A 22,671-nucleotide genomic window follows, 5' to 3' on the forward strand; every position below is an offset into this window, starting at 1 on the left:
CAGCATGTGATTCTCACTTCAAGCACATAATAATCTGTAATGAAGCAAAAAAAAAAACATGTACAAAAACGTTTCGTTAAATCCAATGGATATTTTCTTTTACAGTTATTAAAAAATGCAAACAGGTTTTTAGCTAGCACAGCTAGCTAGCATATTCATGAAAACAGCTGCAAAATGGCATTTTAACACTGGCTTGCTATCTGTGGCTGTAATTACTTTTACACCCATCCACAATGACTAAGCCACAAACACACAGTTCTGCTGTTCACAGATCAAAGATAACATTCTACAAATTATTTTAAATTCTCCCATTAGAGACTCATTCACATAATCCTATTCCATGTGGTAACCAGCAAGTTCATAAAAAAAAATTTACATTTACACATCATGTTATTATCATTAAGCCTATTGTAAGTTATATGGTAAATGACTCCTTTGTTAATTGTCTCTACTCTTAGCTGACATGTATTTTAGCATGTTAGTATTGTTACCTGTTTAGTATTTTATTTTAGCTGTTGCCTGATTTTGTATTGTTTTGTTTGAAACTTTTTTGGCGTGCAGTCATGACCAGGTCTCCGTAGAGTTTTCCAACCTCGAAGGGCCTTACCTGGCTAATTGAATAAAACAAAAGAACACACTGGATGTCTCTTCACCAATAAAACACAGATCACATCAGATCACACTGTTGACATTATATCAAATATATTATCAGTCTTTCTTCAATAAATTAAATCTTGGCTCATAATTCAAATTTTGTCTGGGGGTAAAGTGACAGCAGTGACACTCTGTAGAGCTGCAGAGTTGGGTGATAATTCTCTGCGATCGCTTAAACAAGTCGTTTCAGGGCACGTTTTCCAGGTCTCTCTGGACATCACAGTCACTGTAGTGGTTGCTGCTTGTTTGCTCTACGCTGTTGAGCAAATTTGGATTGAATGTTTGTTTAGATTACGGTGTACATACTGTATACACACTGTCTTTCTACAGTTCATCTCGTTGGTGGGTGTCCTGCAGCCAGTGTTTGTAGACGACCACAGGATCTATGTTCCAGTGCTTGTGGAAGGAGACAGCTTGCTCCAATGTCTCAGAGTAGTCATACGGTCGGGCCTAAAATATCAAGAACAAGTTGTTTATCTGTGTGTGTGTGTGTGTGTGTGTGTGTGTGTGTGTGGACACTCAGCAGTAACCGTCTTTTCAGACAGTCTTAGCGACTTAGGAATATATTCAAATATATGTCTATTGTTATTCATTCCCAAAATCCTCGGTTAAACACTACATTGAGCTGACGTCTCTCCCCCTCCAGCGGGAGTGAATGGCTAGCAAAACCAAAGCTCCTTAAGCAGAAATGGATAAAGAAAAAGGTCTTTTGAATGGAAAGTTGAGTTTCAAAGCCGTTCCAGATGGTTGTCTCCACAAGACTGTGGAATGTTATTTGCATGTACTGTCGATGTGAACTGAGTTACCACCAGAGTACGTCCAGTCTCAAATACCACTTGAGCATTAAAAACTCATAAATAAAAAATCCCTTTAAAGTACATTTAGAACAGATAAAAAAAATGTGTTATATACAGTATCTCACAAAAGTGAGTACACCCCTCACATTTTCGTAATTATTTCATTATATCTTTTAATGGGGCAACACTGAAGAAATTACACTTTGCTATAATGTAAAGTATTAAGTGTACAGCTTGTATAACAGTGTAAATGTGCTGTCCCCTCAAAATAACTCAACACACAGCCATTGATATCTAAACCGCTGGCAACAAAAGTGAGTACACCCCTATGTTAAATTCCCATAGAGGCAGGCACATTTTTATTTTTAAAGGCCAGTTATTTCATGGATCCAGGATACTATGCATCCTGATAAAGTTCCCTTAGCCTTTGGAATTAAAATAGCCCCACATCATCACATGCCCTTCACCAGATATAATGAAATAATTACTAAAATGTGAGGGGTGTACTCACTTTTGTGAGATACTGTGTGTATATATATATATATATATATATATATATATATATATATATATATATATATACACACATACATACACACACACACCAACACATTGACCAGTCATAATGACTATTATAAAAGTAACATGCCCAGCTGATTCCCCCTCTGTATGTACAGTGAGGAAAATAAGTATTTGAACACCCTGCTATTTTGCAAGTTCTCCCACTTAGAAATCATGGAGGGGTCTGAAATTGTCATCGTAGGTGCATGTCCACTGTGTGAGACATAATCTAAAAAAAAAAATCCAGAAATCACAATGTATGATTTTTTTATCTATTTATTTGTATGATACAGCTGCAAATAAGTATTTGAACACCTGAGAAAATCAATGTTAATATTTGGTACAGTAGCCTTTGTTTGCAATTACAGAGGTCAAACGTTTCCTGTAGTTTTTCACCAGGTTTGCACACACTGCAGGAGGGATTTTGGCCCACTCCTCCACACAGATCTTCTCTAGATCAGTCAGGTTTCTGGGCTGTCGCTGAGAAACACGGAGTTTGAGCTCCCTCCAAAGATTCTCTATTGGGTTCAGGTCTGGAGACTGGCTAGGCCACGCCAGAACCTTGATATGCTTCTTACAGAGCCACTCCTTGGTTATCCTGGCTGTGTGCTTCGGGTCATTGTCATGTTGGAAGACCCAGCCTCGACCCATCTTCAATGCTCTAACTGAGGGAAGGAGGTTGTTCCCCAAAATCTCGCAATACATGACCCCGGTCATCCTCTCCTTAATACAGTGCAGTCGCCCTGTCCCATGTGCAGAAAAACACCCCCAAAGCATGATGCTAACACCCCCATGCTTCACAGTAGGGATGGTGTTCTTGGGATGGTACTCATCATTCTTCTTCCTCCAAACACGGTTAGTGGAATTATGACCAAAAAGTTCTATTTTGGTCTCATCTGACCACATGACTTTCTCCCATGACTCCTCTGGATCATCCAAATGGTCAATGGCAAACTTAAGACGGGCCTTGACATGTGCTGGTTTAAGCAGGGGAACCTTCCGTGCCATGCATGATTTCAAACCATGACGTCTTAGTGTATTACCAACAGTAACCTTGGAAACGGTGGTCCCAGCTCTTTTCAGGTCATTGACCAGCTCCTCCCGTGTAGTTCTGGGCTGATTTCTCACCTTTCTTAGGATCATTGAGACCCCACGAGGTGAGATCTTGCATGGAGCCCCAGTCCGAGGGAGATGGACAGTCATGTTTAGCTTCTTCCATTTTCTAATGATTGCTCCAATAGTGGACCTTTTTTCACCAAGCTGCTTGGCAATTTCCCCGTAGCCCTTTCCAGCCTTGTGGAGGTGTACAATTTTGTCTCTAGTGTCTTTGGACAGCTCTTTGGTCTTGGCCATGTTAGTAGTTGGATTCTTACTGATTGTATGGGGTGGACAGGTGTCTTTATGCAGCTAACGTCCTCAAACAGGTGCATCTAATTTAGGATAATAAATGGAGTGGAGGTGGACATTTTAAAGGCAGACTAACAGGTCTTTGAGGGTCAGAATTCTAGCTGATAGACAGGTGTTCAAATACTTATTTGCAGCTGTATCATACAAATAAATAGTTAAAAAATCATATATTGTGATTTCTGGATTTTTTTTTTAGATTATGTCTCACACAGTGGACATGCACCTGTGATGACAATTTCAGACCCCTCCATGATTTCTAAGTGGGAGAACTTGCAAAATAGCAGGGTGTTCAAATACTTATTTTCCTCACTGTATGTATGTATGTATGTATGTATATATTTGATTAGGGCAGTAAATCTGCTGTATTTGGGCATGACTGTAACTAGTCAATACGACACTGATACCACAAATCTACTGGTCCCAAGTGCCCAAGCACAACCGTATTCTTCACATATGTTGAATTGTATGCATGCCTGTAGACAATTTCCACATTTTTTCAGCTGATCTGCTGTACACTGACCAACATTTTCTCTCTAGGTTACTTTACATTACGTACAATTTGAACACTGTCTGGATATGTTAGTACCAAGTTACATAGACCTTTCCAGAATGTGTTCTTTGAATTTACAGTTACATATCAGTTTCTTTATAGGACATTGTAGAACACTATGGGACTTGTAAACTAAACCTAGTGACCAACACATCATCAATTGATTGAGTATATCTCAACATTCAGGGGTTGAGAAGCAAATGTAGTTAATGGAGGACCTCACAATCATATTAAGAACACACACTTGTGTGGGTGTATGTGTGTGTATTGTTCTCTACCTGGTGGAACAGTGGACTGTGTGTGATGGGAACACCCAGGGAAGTGATGCACCTGCCCAGCACCATGTCATCTGGAGCATCATCACTGTAGCAGCGACAACCACTGGAAACTAGCCTGGACACCGCTACCCGACTGAGCACCATCCTGCCCACAGAATACAGATATTTAAATAAGAATGGGAATGAATTGCAAAAAATATATATGATACAAGATTTACGTGCATGTGTGTGATTGTCTGACCCTGAGGAAAACTGATGTGCTGTTTACTTTTTTTTGTTTTTAAATCCTGTACCCATGAAAGAGGGAGCGTTCCTTGAATTTTGCTTTGTGCATCATTACTATCAGCGCTTCTACCGCTGTTTTTCATTTAACATGAGGTGTCACCAAAAATGTTAGCTGGTGAACATAGTGGAGCATTTAGCAGGTAAATAGGCAGATATTTCCCTCAGGAGTCGGTAGAGACTAAAAACAAAGCTAAAGAGCTTAAGGAGATTGACTGTTGGACTTACATTTATCAGGGGGCCACAATTAAGGCTCCAAATCAATTATGTTGTTCCGTATGTGTAAATAAGCAACAAGTTTTGCATTGCAACATACAAGTAGTCATTTGATCCATCAATAAACATATTGATTATAGCAGCTGTAAATTCTAGTGACTCTCATGACTGTATAACAAGATTTCCAACGATACTAGATTTGTCAAATGTGCACAATTCTGTATGATTTTTAAATTTGATTTTTTTTTTTGTTGATTTTAGATAAATTCTGTATGATGCACGAGCATTAAATTTTTTTCCATTTGATGATATGGTGCACTAATGAAAGATGGCTCTAAAATTTGGATTATTTCAGTATTTGCCAGAAAGCAGTTGCAATGAAATTTTGCGACAGGTAGACACAGACTGTACAATATATGCAACACTGTCATACTATATTGAGTCTTGTTTTACTGTAACATGGTTACCATTGTTAAAACCTGCAAAGCAGCTTCATTCCCCATAACTGTGTTCAGACATAAAGCGAATTTAAAGGGATATTTCACCACTGGAAAGCTGAATATATCTTTAAATTGGGTCACTTATGTAGTATAAATGTGAAAAAAAATTGAAATTGGTGCCCTCTAGGCCGAGAAAAGCCAGGAAATGTGTTTTTGGCTCATGTGGATGAAAGACACCAAATCCCAGAATGCACTTGCTTCGCTGCTCTGAGTACACTCCCAAGCCACGCATACCGTTTACAGACAGTGATGGTCAACTCAATTCAACTGTGTTTTATTGTCATTTCAACCATATACACGAAACAACGTTTCACTGTGGCTCAAGTGGTTACACAATTCAAATATATAAAAACGACATTATATACAAACGACATACGAAACACATTATATGCTCCGTAAAGTTCAGCTAACACATACTAGCATTAGCGCTTGGTAGGCTGTACACATTGGAGACGAGACAGCAGGTCTCATATTTCAGACACTGTAAAGTTATACATTGTTTGTCAGGCTATTTTGTTATTAAATTCACTTCGGATACTTTTTTAAGCGAGAAATCAACTATATAAAGCTCAAATATGGGCCGTTTTACAAAAATTGATGGCTAATTGCAAATTTGGTAAGAAGTGTCAGACTTCAGGAGCTCCACACAGTCTGACGAGAAAGCTGCAACCTCCATACCCAGTGAAAGTCACCGTTTCTCGGGTTTCGTTAGCTGCGACTGTCCCTCTAATCCTATGTGTAAAGATACCAGCTAGTTAGCTTCATTTTCGGCATAACTTTCGTATATTTACAGTTTGAATTCCGTCACGCCACTTACATAACATCTACCCCAAGGTCTTATAAAGCTAACTATGGTGTTTGATTTCAATTTAATGAATTTTTGTGAACATTAGGGGTTTCGTTAGCTGCGACTGTCCCTCCAATGGACACACATGATATGCTCCGTAAAATTCAGCTAACACATAGCTAGCTACTAGGATTAGCGCATGGTAGACTGTATCACCGAGTATACAAATTTGCGTGTATTGTAGAATGGTCGGCATTTAACAGTCACAAACTCCACCAGCAGTTAGCAGTTAGTTGGGTAAGCACCCCCATTTCTGCACCAGGCAGTCCGTGTTAACACAGCTCACCTCCACTAGCTAGCCTTACCCGGCGACAGAGCTAGTAGAGTAGCTAGACTGGTAGCTGGATAGTCCGTAGCTGTATAGTCCGATACAGCAATTGTTTCCACAACAACAAAAACACAGCAGTCTCTGAACTTGCGTTGGGAGTTCAGTTGGTTGGATGTAGTCCAGTTTGTTGTCTAATGAGCGGACAACAAACACGATCTTGCCACCCACAAACTCGTTCAACGTTCCCCGCTGATGATGTCCCTTTACCGGCCAGAGGCATCGAGCTGCACAGCTGGTCTCCATAGCCGGCGGACGAAGCTGTGTCGAGTATTCCGTCTGTAATAAAGTGTCCTGCATATTCTCTGATCTGTACCAATGTATCCCGGTGGTACACGTGTGCGGTAGGTTGAATGCACATAATTGTTGTTCTAAAATTTCCTTTAGGATGAATAAATCTATCTATCTAAAGTTTTGATGCTGAGAAGCCACGCTACGCGAGGATTCAAGATGGCTGACAGTCGTTTTGGTTCGTGGAATTTCGGAGAATGTCGGCAGTCCAACCCCCTATGGGCGGGTTGACAATCTGCGGAAGTAGGTCCTACTACTGGCTGTAGTCCATAGCCTCTGGGCAAAAAAGCCTCAGATGACGCAAAAATCGCCATTTTGCGTCATATGAGGCTTTTTTCCAGACCCTCAATCCAGAGATCTCCCCTCTCAGGGGGACATGAGGGAGGGAAGCACAGCCATTCAAAAATACTACCGGGTTTCTACGGATACAAAGCTTAATGCTAAATCGGTGAAGTATCCCTTTAAGAGGCAGCACGGTCATACAATGGACATACAAAGTCAATGGTAAGAAATTAATTTAAAGTTGAAAATGGTATAACTTGAACAAAAAATGTGTGCGTTTCCTGGGGTTTTATGAATCTGCTCAATAACTGTATAGGAATATAAAAAGGGAAATAACAGGAAGAACCAGAGAAGTTCTGAGTTTAGTCAGGCTGAACACAAAAACACTCCCACAGAAATGAGTGTTGCGTCCATTGATAACTTATAGCTACCGTCTGTACAGCTCGTAAATAGGCAGTTTGAGGCAAATGAGGACAAACGGTCCATGGGTTAAATTCACGGTGAACATTCGATTCAATTTCTGTCTGAACACCTTAACACCAGCAGCACAACCACACTGCCTTCACCCCGCAGCCTCACCCTCCTCCTCCTGTGGTGTAGCTGTATCCGTTCTGAAGCAAGCTGTAGCCGTATCTTTCCCCCAGGCTCACTGCTTCCTTTGGGTCATAGCAACGCAGCAGTCGCCGCAACCTGGGTAAACTATAGATGGACGATAATCAACAGAGGAACAGGAAGTGAGGTGCATGCATGCATTCTTCTCAAAAACAAGCACATAATATAAACTGTATAGACTGTAAGTAGACACACAAAACAAGGTCCTAGCTACATCAAATATCTATACAAAAGAGACATATCGAGGGATTCTTAGAAAACCATTTCTAAAGTTGTGTCTGTCTTAATAAGTCACCACTCCAACTTCAATCAAAAATGCATTTGGTTGGGATGTTGCTGTTGATGCTTTAAATTACTAAAATTCTGAGTGGTAGGTTAACACAGAATCTCTTCTCTCTTCTTACCTGATGAGTGTATCATCATCAACAATGAGTAGCCAATCAGCCTTGGGCACAGCTTTGCTCAAGAATTGCCTTAAGATGGCAAATGTCTTCCCGCAATGCCCTGCAGGGAGACGACATGTGGACAAATAGGGTGAAAAAGATGATGCAGGGGTTGCCAGTTCAGGTTTGTGGCTCATGATACCTCATCAGACCCCATGAAAGTATATCAACTGTCTGTTTTTGACCCCTAAGATAAATGTATTTATGAAGTTGATTTGTGCTCAAACTGAAGAGGTCCACTATATATGACAGATCTGGTCTGTTTGTTCAGTGAAGAGGAAGGCAAAGAACAGTTATGAATGATGAAAAAATTATGTGAAAGAAAAATGAGATGTCCAATGTGGGGGATTACAAAAAGAAAAAAGGTATTGTACAGAGGACATGACAAGCAGCGTGATACTTCCATCAGCCTGTGAATAAGAGCAGAGAGAGAAAAATAAGAATGGATGTGAGAAAGAGATGGAGGTGTCATTGACATTGTACCTTTCCCTCTGCTGTGTGAATGGACTGAAAAGTACATTTGAGGGAGTGACACAGACAATGTAATCAGAGGCATCTCACACAAGAATACAGTTGTGGTCGAAAGGTTATTGCACTCGTAAAGGACATTTCATGGCAGCCTTGAGTTTCCAATCATTTCTACAACTCTTTTACTGTGATGGAATGATGGAGCACATACTTTGTCACAAAACACATTCATGAATTTGGTTCTTTTATGAATGTATTATGGTCTTCTGAAAACGTGACCAAATCTGCTGGAGCAAAAGTATACATACAGCAACTTGAATTATAAATGTTGGTGATGTAGAAAGTTGTGTCAATCAAGTTTGCTTTGTGGCATGGCCTCTTAACTTCTTGTGAGTGATTATGGTTGACTACAGCTGGTGACGTCGCTGAGTGTATCCATCTTTTGATACACTCATTATACTCAACCACAAATGCTACAATGGGAAAGTCAAAAGAGCTCACCACAGACCTGAAAAAGCAGATCATTTACTTATACAAATCAGGAAAGTCACTTGGAGCCATTTCAAAGCAGCTACAGGTCATGAACGAAAACACTGAAGTTGACTTAATTGGTGTCAGCATGGAATGAGAAGCAGTAAGTAGGTTGGCAGTTAAAACAGATTATTTATTCACAGAAGTCAGGTTCTTTGCCTCTGTCTGTGTATGCATGTGTGGTTTTAACTCTGCAACGAGAGAACCACTTATTAACAATTAACCAAAAGAACATAAATTGTGTGCACTAAGGAAAATCAAAGGATTAAATAAGGACATTTACTTACTGGACACACTCAACATGGCTCAGGTCAAAAGGAAGGAGCAAAGGGTGGAAGGCAGCATATATAGGCTGCTTCTCAAGTCTCTTATTTGATAGTCCCTCGCTCCTCGCTCATCGCTTGAACTAGAAGTTGTTCCGGCCCTCCTTTGTAAAGGCCATCTCAAAGCTCTTATTCCTGCCCTGAGGAGCGAGGGCCGAGGGCTGAGGATCGAGGAGGGATCGCTGAGGAGCTATGAGTGAGGATACACAAGAGCAGCCTTCCCGGAAGCCGTGCAACTGAAAGCCGTTGCTAACTCCGCCCGTACAGCTGATGAAAATTGTGATGCTTCAGAAGAAAGGACATCTCATCCCTCTAAAAACACATTTTCTAGCTTCTCTCCAATGCTTCTATGGTGGGATGGACTAAGACGTGGATAAGGGAAGCAAGTGAAGGAAACGTGGATGCAATTACCGACCTGAGATGTAGCCATTGCCTCTAATTAACCCAAGTGATCACCTGAGGGGGAAGGTTCCTTTCCAGGCAGGGGTGTTTGTTTTATCCCCCTGCCTCAGGTGTTCATCATGTGGCCTCTGCTTGGGGACTTTTAACAGGTCCCAAGATTAATGTAAATGGACTGCATTTATATAGTGCTTTGCTAGTCTTAACAACTACTCATACTCATCTATGTATCATATCATCTGCTGTTTCCCGTGTTTTGATGGAAGTAAGAGCAACTAGAGGGGTCAAAGGTTATATGACACCATTGACAGGCGACCAAACGACATGCTCTGTGTTATTGATTAAAATATGACAGATTTCTCTAAGTTTGAACATTGCTTAAACATTTAGGATACCGTAAGTAAACAACTACAAATTCTTCAGGAAAACCTAAAATCATCAGCCAGAAGCTTGGGTCTTGCACGCAGTTGGGTGTTCCAACAGCAATGCTTTATGTACATTTTTGACCCAGTAGATTTGGTCACATTTTCATTATAAATTCATTTAAAAAATTATGAATGTTTTTATGTGACGAAGAAGTATGTGCTCCAACCATTCCATCAAAGACAAATAAGAGTTATTGAAAACTACATTCATTCATTGACAATACAAAGATGAAATTGGTGTCTGTCCTCTTCTTACTGTAGTTGCTTATTAGAGTTATTGTTTCTGGCTCTAGAACCTATTATGAGAAAGTTCAGAATGTATCTAATCACCTCTTCTCTGGAAAGAGGAATGACTTTGTGGTTATTGCTATTATTTAGCTGGACTCTAGTCTTTTTATCTGTCTGTTCATACACTGATTCCTCCATCTGTGATGCACTTAAAATGTGTGAGGACAGGAAGTCAGAAATGTTACAGTTCTCAAGAGCCTAAAGGAGTTCCTATCTCCCTTTAACAATAATCTCCCCTCAGGCATAAAACACAGGAAAACAAAAGAAAATGGAGAGTAGTGGCAGTGTGCGGACTGAACTACCATTTGAAATTCTGTTTGAACTTGACGATCACTGAGCTGCTAACGATGTAGTGACTGCACACAGGAAAAAAAAATCTCAAGAGTCTACAGCCTAACAGCTGTGTGAGGCTATACTTAGGCACAGTGGGGCTTTGAGGTGTATGCTAACGTCAGCATGCGAACATGCTAACCATGCTAATGCTAAAATGCTAATGCTGCGTTCATGTCATCTCGAAGTTAACAGAATAACTATTTTCAGACTTGTAAACAGCTTTCACATGAACTTCTGAGTTGTAATTATGACTGGGATTTTTTCTTGATTTTTCATCTCTACCATCCATCTCATATGATAAGCATAAGCAGGTATAATGTTTACCATGTTAACCATCACAGTTTAGTTTGTTAGCATACTAACACTTGCTAATTTAGCCCTAACACAAAGTACAGCTTTATTAGTTTTTCCAGATATTTTGTCAAAAATCTGTGTAATGGACAAATTAACTGTTGACCTGATGATGGGGCTAGATGAAAACTCTGAGGATCACCAAAGTCAGTGGGATTCATCTTCTGGGGACCATGGATATCTGTACAAAACATTATGCCAATCCACTCAATAAGTGGAAACTTGCTGGTGGCGCTAGCGGAAAAGTCAGGAATCAATAAAATTATTCAAATTTTCTGCACATCATCTATTGACAACTTGCCTATCACCATCCATCCACCCATTTTCAGCTACCTATTCTAGTCAGGGTTTTATGGCCTATAGGCATTACAAACACCCTCTAACTCTGCAACTTCCTTCTCCAGCTCCTTCTGGGGCATCCCAAAGTGCTTCCAGGACAAGCTCTGTGATTTAATCTTTCTAACATATCCTGGATCAGCTCACCTCTCTCAGTGTTGGGCACTCCCAGACTGATTGTGGGTATGGAGGCATCAGTGACATCGCTGTAATACTCTAAAAACCCAGCGTCTTTCTCCCAGGTTGCCTTCACGATTGGTACTGTGAGGAGAAAGGGGAGAGAAATAAAAAGAGACCAGGTGGGGAAGAGAAAAATTAACCTCAAACAACAATAAATCATAGAGACACATACAGAGCTCATAATTAAAACTATCTCTGAGTCCCTGCTGCAAACTGGAGGAAGAATACAATTCAGGGTGTCTTTGAACAAAACACTGGATAACTACATGCTTACTCACTGCACGTTGATCTTCAAAATGTTCAAAACTCTACGTTATCCTACGTTAATTCATTCTCAAACAAATCCACTAACTAATTGATACTAAATGCAATTCTTATAACCTGAATTTAAAGTAACAGCCAAGCTAATCACACATGGTTCTTTCTACTTTTGATTTTGTTAATCACTTTTAAAAAGTCAGTTTTGACCATAAAAAACATCAGTGTTTTGGATAATTACACACACTGTGGCAATTTCAGTGGACAGCCTAGATGAGGTTGTGAATTTAAACAAGTAAATTTCACCTTACAGGTTAACTAGGACTGAATGACCAGTTAAGCAAGGGTCAGTAAACAAAAAAGCAGTGACAAATTAAAAGAGGTCAGTACATCTTTTGCAGCTAAATGTCCTGTAATTTCCATTTCATTTCCATTTATTCTGTGATAAAAGAGTTCATTTTGGCAATAACAGGTGAAACTTTTACACCAAAAGTATAGCCAAATCATCAATAACTATCAAGTGTAACTAAGAGTTTTCAAATGTTTTGGGACAGTTTGGCTTGCAAAAAGCTAGTAAGCGGAAATATAAAAAAAAAAAAAAATGTGTATGCCATCTAGTAGTTGAGATGTATTACTGCACTCGAATAAATTCTCTTCACTGCACTTTACAATGGATAAAATTTGTAATATTATGAGACAGTGGTAGAAAGTAATCGCACATTTATAATATCAGTGGTAGAATTGCACATTTAGTCAAGTACTCTAATTGAGTAAAAGTTATGCTACAGTACTTTATACTTCAACTTCACTACATGTCGGGGAAACATTTTACTTTTTACTCCACTACATTTATTTGACGGACATAGTTGCAGTTTTTATTCAGATCAGTTACAGGTACCAGTTTTTCTTCAGAAGGGGTAATTTGACTTTTGATATATTTTGATATAGTGCGTTTTGCTGAAAATACTTCTGTACTTTTAATTAAGCAGGATTTTGAATGCAGGACTTTTACTCATCATAAATTAAAAATAAACTAATTAATTAATTAACTAATTACAAATGAATTAATTCATTAATATTGCTACTTTTACTTAAGTTAAGGATCTTAATATGTCTTCCACCACTGCAGAATGTAATATTTTCTAATGAATTAAACTGTTTTTGTCCTTCAAAAAGGGTTGGGAGTAACGCACACGCACCTCGCTCTGAGTGGAATTTTTGGCAAGTTTTCACAGCAACAAATACGTCATTCTTCGACACCGGATCTCCCTAGAAAAGGGGGAAAGAAAAAAAATGTCCCTATTTATTAAAAACATAATGCGTCATAGCTATAAAACTGTAAAAAAGTGCACAGGTGAACACAGTGTGCGGTGCGACAACACACGGGATGTAGAATTTAAATGAGTCGGGATGGCAACACACGGTCCTAACAGTACTACCACATATTATCATCTGGCCAGACATTCCAAATATAAGGTCTACTTACCTTTGTATTGTAATAATACGTTTGTTCAATAGTGTGCAAAGTCCATTACATGCTGAGAAATTTTTGCTTCTATATTTTAGGTGTATAGAAATTAAGACTAATAATATTTTTTAAGAGTCCTGTCTTGTTAACGTAGGTTGTTTTGTGGACCACCTTGCTTCTAGCATTGTGTTAAACAGATGTTGCAGTGTTCCTTCATCCCACTCAGTGCGGTTAGCAGTCGACTTGGTTTCTGTTTAGCCTTCAGACTGACTCAGCTCATTCATCCTTGCAGTCCGACAGGACTTGTCTACTTGTATTCTGTACAATAGGCCTTGGCACTGGCAACATGTGCAACATGTGCACACATTTAACTAAGCTAGACAGCAGAGTTATAAATGTGATTAAAAGGCGATGGATCATAAAAGCAAACCTGAGAGATGTCCTTAATGTCGTCCTTTTGATATTTACAGTACCTCTTCCAAAACCTAGTCATGCTCACATGAGTTGAATATTCAGTCCAGATTAGTAACACCTGGCATGACAACGTTAACTGTGTTTACCTACTAAATATGTAATGCTCCTTTGAGTTGTGACATTTTATATTCTGTCTCTAGTGATTTCTAAATCTCAACTTGTCTATACCACATACAATTGCCATAACAGACACCCATACCCATATTACAAATGCATGCTCACAAATGTTCACACGCACATACAGGCAGGGGGACAGAATTTTCCACACCCACTCCAGGTCCATCAGCGCCACCACCACCCACCCTTAGCTCCAATACCAACACCAGCTATTTCAAATAAACTCTTGGCCATTAGTCTTGTCACACCTGGTGCTTCTTTACACTATGTTTTGGCCATAGATTTGGCCATAGCCACACTCTTTAAAAACTTGTTGCGAATTTTAATGTCACCCAAATATATATATATAAATATATATATATAAATAAATAAGATTTGTACATACACAGTTGGGCAGGTACGATGCAAATGTCGTAGCACAGTTGTCTCTCGTCTCTGTACAAAACTCTGGAACTGCTGTCAGTTTTGGTCCATTTCCTTCCTCCCAAATATACAACGCAATCTAGAAAAACAGAAACAGACATGAAGACAGATGTAGGCATTATGGGGTAAGAGTTGAAACAGTGATTTGCAGTGATAAGTACAAGAGCTCACCTGGATCCTCAAACAGTAAATATCTTTTGTTTCCTGGTAGCTCTGGACCTCTTCATAACTCAATCATATAAACTTACTTACCTGATAAATTGTTTATTTTGTATTACCCGTAAGCCATTAAAGAATTTCAAAAGGGGACACACAGCTCGAGGTTTATGACTCTCGCTATGCATTTTAATTAAATCATTCCCTTGCTTTCAAGGAGGAGTAACATTATGAATTAATGTCTTCTGGACACCAGAAAAGTAAACTTTGTTTTGATTTAGAATTTACTCTCATATTAGGACTAATTTAAAAACATTCCATAGAAAATTCGACTTTTTTTCATAATGGAAAAATAATTATTCACATTATTCACATTCTGCCCATACCCACAACAAAATCATTCTTAGACACATTCAGAAGTAGAGCTTTTGCATTAATAATATAAAAAAAGAGCTACCAAAAGCCGCAGGCATAGAAAGCTCCTGAGCATTTTAACTCAGCAGGCAGCCTGAAAGATGGCACTGCTTATCACAGCAGTTGTTGTTAGTGCAATTCAACCACAACGGAGTCTTAACAATAGTAATCCTTCACATAGGGGTCCTGCATCAACCAGTCAGGATTGTAATTTGCAATAATGATTCTACATCATCCCTTACTGTACATAGTGACAGGCAGGAGAGGACACACAAATGTATGAACTCCTGGAAATGTTTCAAAGTACCTCATGTTTCAGGTCGATGGTAAAATCTGACTTTGGATGCTCGTGTTGGATCCGCTCAGTGAGTCTGAAACACATGAAAGTGGAAGATGTTGAAAGAAGAGAAACAGCAGAATAGAAGTGGGAACTTTCCTACCTTGTATATGAGAATGTACATTAGTGAGTTATGGAGTTATGGAAGTCCTGAGTCGTTAGTTTGGTTCAGCAATCCCTTTGACTCCTGCTTTATCTTAATATGAAATATATCAAAATGCGCATGTTCTACATTCAATATCAATTTGTGTCATTTCATCATTCAAATTATTTGAGTCTATGCTTAGTAGATTAAAAGGTACTTCTGAAGATAGGACATTTTATGGGCTTACATACAAATCAATGGACTGCCTGTTTAGATTTCAACTATAGACAAAAATGTGATTGTGACATTTTCTTTTCATTTTAATGTGGACTGGGTCTTCATTTCCAACACCATGTCCTGTAATAGTCTCAACTACTTTAACCCTGAGATGATAATATGAAGGCATTCTTGCTGCTGTGGACCAACCCTTTCTTAAAAAAAAATGTTATGTCAGATAAAGAAAGGAAAGCAACATATCAGTGACACATTCATGTGCAGACACCTCTGGAGCAGTGGCGTGCTGAGAGCCCAGCCTGCGGCAGGATCAGGGTAACTAAAGGAACTGGGGTCTTCAGAGAACGCATAGTGGTGGATAATGGAGGCCTCGTTGTCTTGGAGACGCTTACCCAAAAACCATTCCTGTGAGTTGCAAAGAGGGGCATTAGGTAGGGTAATATGAAAAAGTTGCTCAGTCATTTACTTGGCATTGCTTGTTTATAGTCAGTGCAGGGAAGTAGATCAACCATCAATACATTCATATAGCAAAGAAGGCTGTATAATACAGATAGTCAGTATTGTTAGGAAGATGTTTGCATGTCATGGTGCATGCATCTCACCTCTTGGACTTGATATCTGTGGAGGACCTGCAGCAGAGCAGGCAGTGCGACGCTGGTTTCCTCCTCTATGAAGAAAAACCAGGATGCTGACTGGCCATAATTGGCAGAGAGACTGGAAAGATCCACACAAAGCCAATAACTTTATGCAATTACTTCCCCCGTAGGAATCAATAAAGTTAAATTCAATTATATCTTATTTGATTAATTTGTTTATCATCTCCATATGTGGGTTTACCACTCACTAAGGAAGCACAGGGAGGATACTCCAATCCCCTTCATACTCTGACAGCTCATGGAGAAGAAGAACAACTGGAACTCCCTGCGTGAAACAAAACGATTGGATAAGGAAATGAGTACAAACTGTGTGTGTGTGTGTGTGTGTGTGTGTGTGTGTGTGTGTGTGTGTGTGTGTGTGTGTGTGTGTGCGTGCATGCGTGAGTGCGTAAGAGTTACAACACTGAGGTAATGAGGAAATGAGATAATGGTGTGATGGTGAGGATAAGCGAAAATATATTCATGACAATCTATCTAACTACACACCTTAGGTCTATCAAAAAACAAACATGGGTGAATTTAAGTGTTAAATCACACTGAAGACATCTCTTTGAAACTGCTTTACTGTTTTTCAAAAAGATCTCACATCAAATTTAAAACTGAGGGCTTTGAGGAACACGATTTACACCAAGACAATAAAGACAAGAAAGGTCCTGCTGGAGTACGGTGTGAATTGTTTACCACCAGAGGGCGCTGTAAAAGGGTAATCGTCTCCCTGAGGGATGCTAATAACAGAAGTGAGAAGAGCATGCATTGGTTTTCAGAATAAACTGTTTCCAGAGATTAACCAAAAGTACATGAATCACTTTTTTTTGTTTAAACATTCCTTGTGAAAAGATACAAGAAGTATAAACTTAAGTGACTCCGTGGAGGAAATGATACATGCTGCACTGACTGACACTGACAGATGATCTGCCGAATACACCTAGACATGCTGGTGGGTGGCGAGGCCTTGAACAAGTTAATTGACACAGCCTGCTGTGTTTACTGTTTGAAATGTTATACATCATTATAGTTTTGACAATGACAGGCTGACAATAAGAGCAGAACAAGGGGAAAGAGATGATTAGGAGGCTTCTGTTTTTACGACTCCCTCCTCTCTAAGTGACTCATACAGAAGAACTCACAAATCTCTTCCACGCATATTCACAGCACTGACAGAGACATAGTTGACAGGATTGAAAAGTATAGCCAAGAATATGTTTTAAATGAGTCAGTGTCCGTTTCTTACTTGTCTAGGCAGAGATCAAGTCCCCCAAGTGCCAAAGAGTGACAAAAAGCAAAGTCAATAGTTTTTGATTGGTGACAATGAGAAGGCTTTTGCTGGTTACAGAGCTCAAAATGAAGCAACTGAAACATGTGCATTATGTCAATACAACACGACTGTCATGCAGAACTCACTGTCATTAAGCTACGCATTTCATTATTCAGAGAGGTCTTTCTGTTTTTTTAGCCTACACTCATTGATATAAATGGGGTGGACAAAATAATAGAAACACCTGTCAGTATAATGCAATACAATTCAAGAGCACCACAAAATGCAGCCTTTAAAATGATCAGTTGAATCAACAGCTTGCTTAAACAGTTTAAACAAAAACTGAACATTATAACCTACATGAAGGCAAGCTGTTTGCAGAACTGTTAGCATTAGTTTTGTTAAGTATACCTAATAAATGTAACAGCTAAAAGTGACATTTTGGAATTAAGTGAAAAAATGCTTCTTTTATTTACTCCCTCTTGCCCTATGAAGAATAAAATATTTTTTTTTACTTTTGGAAATATACTTATACACTTTTATAATAAAGTATGGTTACTTCATGTCCACACAGGCATCTACACATTGAAAGATCACATGCATGCACATCTCTTCTCGGGTCCACCTCAGATTCTGAGGGTGTGAGATGGGGTTATTATCTGCTGTAAGTGTGAGTAAATGAGGCGACTCTATATTGAGGTTGGTATGATGAGGGTGAAAAGACGCAGCATTGGCCCTGACGTGTTGGATTAAAAGCCTGCACTTACGGCCAATAACAATAAAGAGCCATGTGTTTATCGCTATATAAATGTTAATGTGGATATAAATGTGTAAACAAAGCACTAACATTAAAAATTAGATGCTGCTGCTAATATGTAAGCGACATCATGACCACCGCTGTGTAACTATGATTTACTGTATGACAAAACAAACCAATATACAAAACACAAGGAGACAGCCATACGTCAGTCAGACAACAAGCTGTCAGAGTTTGATAATAATAATGAGTTGGCAACTGTTAGCTATGGAAGTGGTTTTCAAAGTGGGGTCCGGGAATGAGGGGGGTTCCAGGGGGTCCCCAGCAAAAAGGGGAATCATTTATTTTTTACTGTAATTCCATCCATAAGTAACACAATGTATGACTATTTTGTATCATGGGTTCATACACTTTCTGTAATATAACATCTAAAAAGCAAAAATCCTATCAGGTGGGGGACCCTGGGACAAAATCTTATCAAATGGGGGTCTGTGCTGTAATTTGTGTCAGTTTAGGGACCTTGGCGTGAAAAAGGTATGGAACCACTGAGCTGGTGTGTGAGACTCATGAAGTGTTGTCATGTGTGCACATGTGCATAGTATTAAATCGTTCTTTATTTTAAAATCTTTTAAAATTGTAACCCTTCTAACAATCTTAATTTTTACTAAATGTATCGATAATCTGGTTACGTCTTTTTGTTCCGTAACTTTAACGGAATGCAGTTACCTTTTTTATATCCTAAGAATGTTCCATGTATTCTGTTACTACCCAAGCCTGGTTATACTTCAGTCAAAAAACGCATGACCCACAGTCTGCACTTGTTCAAAACAGATTACAATCAAGGTCTATCTTGCTGTGATAAACATCAAATCAAAAAGAGAAAGCTTTTACTCATCACACACACACGCATGCACACACGCACAGAACAGCGACCAGAGCCAAGATCTAAACCCAGCAACAGTGCTAATTGACTGCCTGCCATATGTTACCTGTCCCAGTTCAGCTGCCTGCTTCAGAACTTCCACCTTTCTCTGACCGCCTCGGCGGGCGTGGAAGGAGTTCCTCTGACTTTGGATCACTAACACCACCTTGTCCAATCCTGAGATAAAGGTGGACAGAAAAGGTATAGTGATGACAAATTAGGAAATGCAAAGAGACATGATGATGCAAATAAACAGGGAATTTGTGCGCTAATTTATTTTCTTGCCAGGAAAACCTCACAGTGATGACAAGACTCCACAAAGTCACTGTGCACGGCCAAAGAATAGTCTAACACATAACTTGTAAAACTACAACTTCACATTTTTACACTTCAGTTTATGTATGGATTAAACAAACAGGATATAACATTACTTAATGTATGAGTCCAGGTCCTCCTCTTACCCTCAGCTGTATTTATTTTAATGAACAATCTTAAAGATGTTGGTGACTGGGCTGAGCTTTTCATTCACACTCTGGATTCAATCAAATGTCATTAATGTGCACCCTGTGTCACTATGGACAACATATGATCAGACCATCTGCAGTGAAATCCCTCACTCACCAACAGAGCTGTGTGCCGTGTGCTCCTGCTGCTCTGCAGCCTGCAGGGAGTCAAAGGGATTCTCGTTAAGTCTGACACACACTGCTGAGCTACATGATGAAGCATAATCACAGCAGGAATCTGGGGGCGGCACTTACATGAGCATGACCTGTGTGTTTGTCTCCAGCAGAGGCACCTTAAGGCAGTCAGAAAAGAAGCAGGAATATCTCATCAAAATTCATTAATTAGTTGTGCTGAGTCACAAGTAGCCAGTTAATCCCTGTTTTATTATCATTTTAAATAGTTGAAAAAATAATATCTTTGGGTTTTGGACTGAATATGTCACCTTGAACTTTGGGACATTTCTGGCACTCAGAATCCAAAACTACTACACACATTAGCCAGTACAGGAAATAATTGTTTGAAGCCCATTCATAAGCAAATATGTCTGTCTGTCAATATACTTGTCTTCATATTAAACGCTAGTGCAGCAAGTATAAACTGTGTATATTATTGCAAAAAGGAACCACTTTCACTAACTTTTAACATCTTGACACAACCGTAGTAGTATGACATGTAATATTGGTGCAAGTACAGCCCCAGCAGTAGCAGACTCAGCTGCAGTAGTAGAGTTATGTCTGCACCAACACCTCTTATAATTATCCTAACAAGACTTTTAATCCAAAAAATCTCAAAACAGACTTTAAAAGCAGGGCAGCTATACTTGCTAATGCTCAGTGCGTATTTATGGTGGTAAACATATCCTCCTTATAAGGGTCAACAACAAGTATAATGGTGTATATAAGCATGTCAATCTATGCCAAGAGTAGAGATATGGCTGGAAAGTGCAATTGTGCCGTTCTTTGTGGTGTGGAAAGTCCATTAATACTTTTATTTGAGACAGGCTTGATGTAGCTGTAAATGAAAACATGATCTGGAGATGATGAATTTCTTCTAATCAAACCAACAACAACAAAAATGCTTCTAAATGCTTGAGGTGAGCAAAAATTGAGGTGAGAAAAAGCCCATGCGTTTGCTGAACCATCATGTGTTTTGTATTTCCTTGTTCAAGGCCCTTCCACTCACACAGGTGACTCATGCAGTTGTTCAATTCATCTGGCTGATTTGATGTTTTCTCAATCTACAGTATATAGAAGGAAGGTACTGTGTGTACAATCAAGAGGCAAATCAAAACAACAGGTGCATGCTATGATTGCATAAAGCTGCCATACTAGGAAAAAAACTAATTCATATATTGAAAAAGTAAATTTCCTTTTGGCTATCATTTGATATTTCAAGCAAATAAATATATAAATAAATATATATTTCCACCCATATCAGTCAAAAGGCCTTTTCACAGCAGAAATGTTGACTTGTTATGGTAGAAAAAGCAAAGGTGTAATAAATAACATTAATGATTGAGTGTCCCAGTAAGCGTAATAGTAGATGAAATGCAGACAATATTAATGTTAATTACACCTGTGCTTTTTCTGCTATGACATATAAAAGATGAAAAGGGCTCATAGCAATAATGTAAAAATATATATATACTATGAACGATCATATAAAATGTCTATGCTCTGTGGCAATACTAATGATATGATATGCATTTTGTAAATCATTTTATTATTAACTAAAACAGGTTATGCTTTTCAGTGTCTATTTTAAAGACCCTGCACTGCACACCCATGACACACCCCCACAGGTGTTTCCACTTAGCTACTTGGCCTGATTAGACCAAAGCCGGTTAGACCTTTTCTCAGAACTGTGTTGGCTTGTTTGATTGACATTTCCCTCGCCCTCCTATTAGTTTTGATGCCTCTGATAGGTCAGTACAACTTACACCACAGGGTTACAGACAAATGTGAAGTATAGTAACCTACAAAACCCCATGGGAACCATAGACTGTAAAAAAAATAATGGGATGACCTGCATTTGTTAGTGGTGTGTCAAGCTATTCACTATAAATGTACCAGTTCCTGTTTTGAATTTAAAAATAAAACGTATCCAATATTTTGGAGCAAAGCAAGTACCATGCTGTCAATAACGAATAACTCAAGTGGGTAATTTATCAGTAAATATATCTATTGATACATATTTCCAAATTTCCAAAATTTCCGGTGTCTTGTTTAACTACATTGATAACTTCACTTTGAAGGCCAAATCAAACCAACTTCCGGTATTTTTCAGCCGGCCTGACGCAGTGTCTCCTGCTTAGTGCTAGCGGTTTAGCTAGCTGTCTCAGTAGGGCATTGATTGACCCCACTTACCAAGCCAAAGAAGAAGCACAGCGACCAGTTTGCATCCGTTCACCGCATTATGGTGTGACATGGTTCCCGTGGCTGCTGTTTTTCGTTTGAAATCACCGTCTTTTAATGGCGAATGGAAGAAAGTGGTTAGCTAGTAGCTACATTCCTGCACTGGCAGAACTCTGTGTTCGACTGTAGTGACTGTTAGTGCGGAGCTTTAGCGACCCCTAGCGGTCACTAGTATATTAGGTTACTACATTCTGTACACTAGAATATTGTGCCTTGGTCGTTTGATATAACGTTAATATATAACATATATAATGTAAGTTACACTAACGTACACTATTTTTCATGGTTACAGTAAATTGGCATTCATTAGGACAGTTTTATTTATGCCTATCAGTTGTGGACCATAATTTACTTAAGTACAATTTTGAGGTAGGCCTACATTATCTGAGTATTTATATTATTATTATACTTCTACTTCACTACAATTCAAAGACAAAGATTGAACTATTTACTCCACTACAGGTACTTGACTGCTAGGCTATTTACCAAGAAGATAATAATTTTACTTAAAAATATGA

General features: G+C 39.0%; 1 protein-coding gene across 1 annotated transcript in view; it reads right to left on the reverse strand.

Annotated features, from left to right (window-relative positions):
• Window positions 1–22,299, reverse strand: part of b3glctb (beta 3-glucosyltransferase b) — a 22,521-nt gene extending 222 nt beyond the window's left edge. The window contains exons 1-15 of the mRNA XM_031280577.2: window positions 22,106–22,299; window positions 19,994–20,031; window positions 19,857–19,896; window positions 19,303–19,412; window positions 16,490–16,566; window positions 16,248–16,359; window positions 15,914–16,050; window positions 15,297–15,360; window positions 14,382–14,498; window positions 13,137–13,206; window positions 11,647–11,760; window positions 8,007–8,106; window positions 7,570–7,689; window positions 4,248–4,392; window positions 1–1,104 (exon numbers count right to left, since the gene is read on the reverse strand). The exon at window positions 1–1,104 is cut by the window's left edge and continues 222 nt beyond it. Coding sequence (XP_031136437.1) covers window positions 979–1,104; window positions 4,248–4,392; window positions 7,570–7,689; window positions 8,007–8,106; window positions 11,647–11,760; window positions 13,137–13,206; window positions 14,382–14,498; window positions 15,297–15,360; window positions 15,914–16,050; window positions 16,248–16,359; window positions 16,490–16,566; window positions 19,303–19,412; window positions 19,857–19,896; window positions 19,994–20,031; window positions 22,106–22,166 — 1,431 coding nt within the window. The 5' untranslated portion in view covers window positions 22,167–22,299 and the 3' untranslated portion in view covers window positions 1–978. The remainder of the gene's footprint in view (window positions 1,105–4,247; window positions 4,393–7,569; window positions 7,690–8,006; window positions 8,107–11,646; window positions 11,761–13,136; window positions 13,207–14,381; window positions 14,499–15,296; window positions 15,361–15,913; window positions 16,051–16,247; window positions 16,360–16,489; window positions 16,567–19,302; window positions 19,413–19,856; window positions 19,897–19,993; window positions 20,032–22,105) is intronic.
• Window positions 22,300–22,671: the final 372 nt, after the last annotated feature.

The sequence above is a fragment of the Sander lucioperca genome, chromosome 13, assembly GCF_008315115.2.
Source record: "Sander lucioperca isolate FBNREF2018 chromosome 13, SLUC_FBN_1.2, whole genome shotgun sequence".
In the NCBI taxonomy this organism is placed as follows: domain Eukaryota; kingdom Metazoa; phylum Chordata; class Actinopteri; order Perciformes; family Percidae; genus Sander; species Sander lucioperca.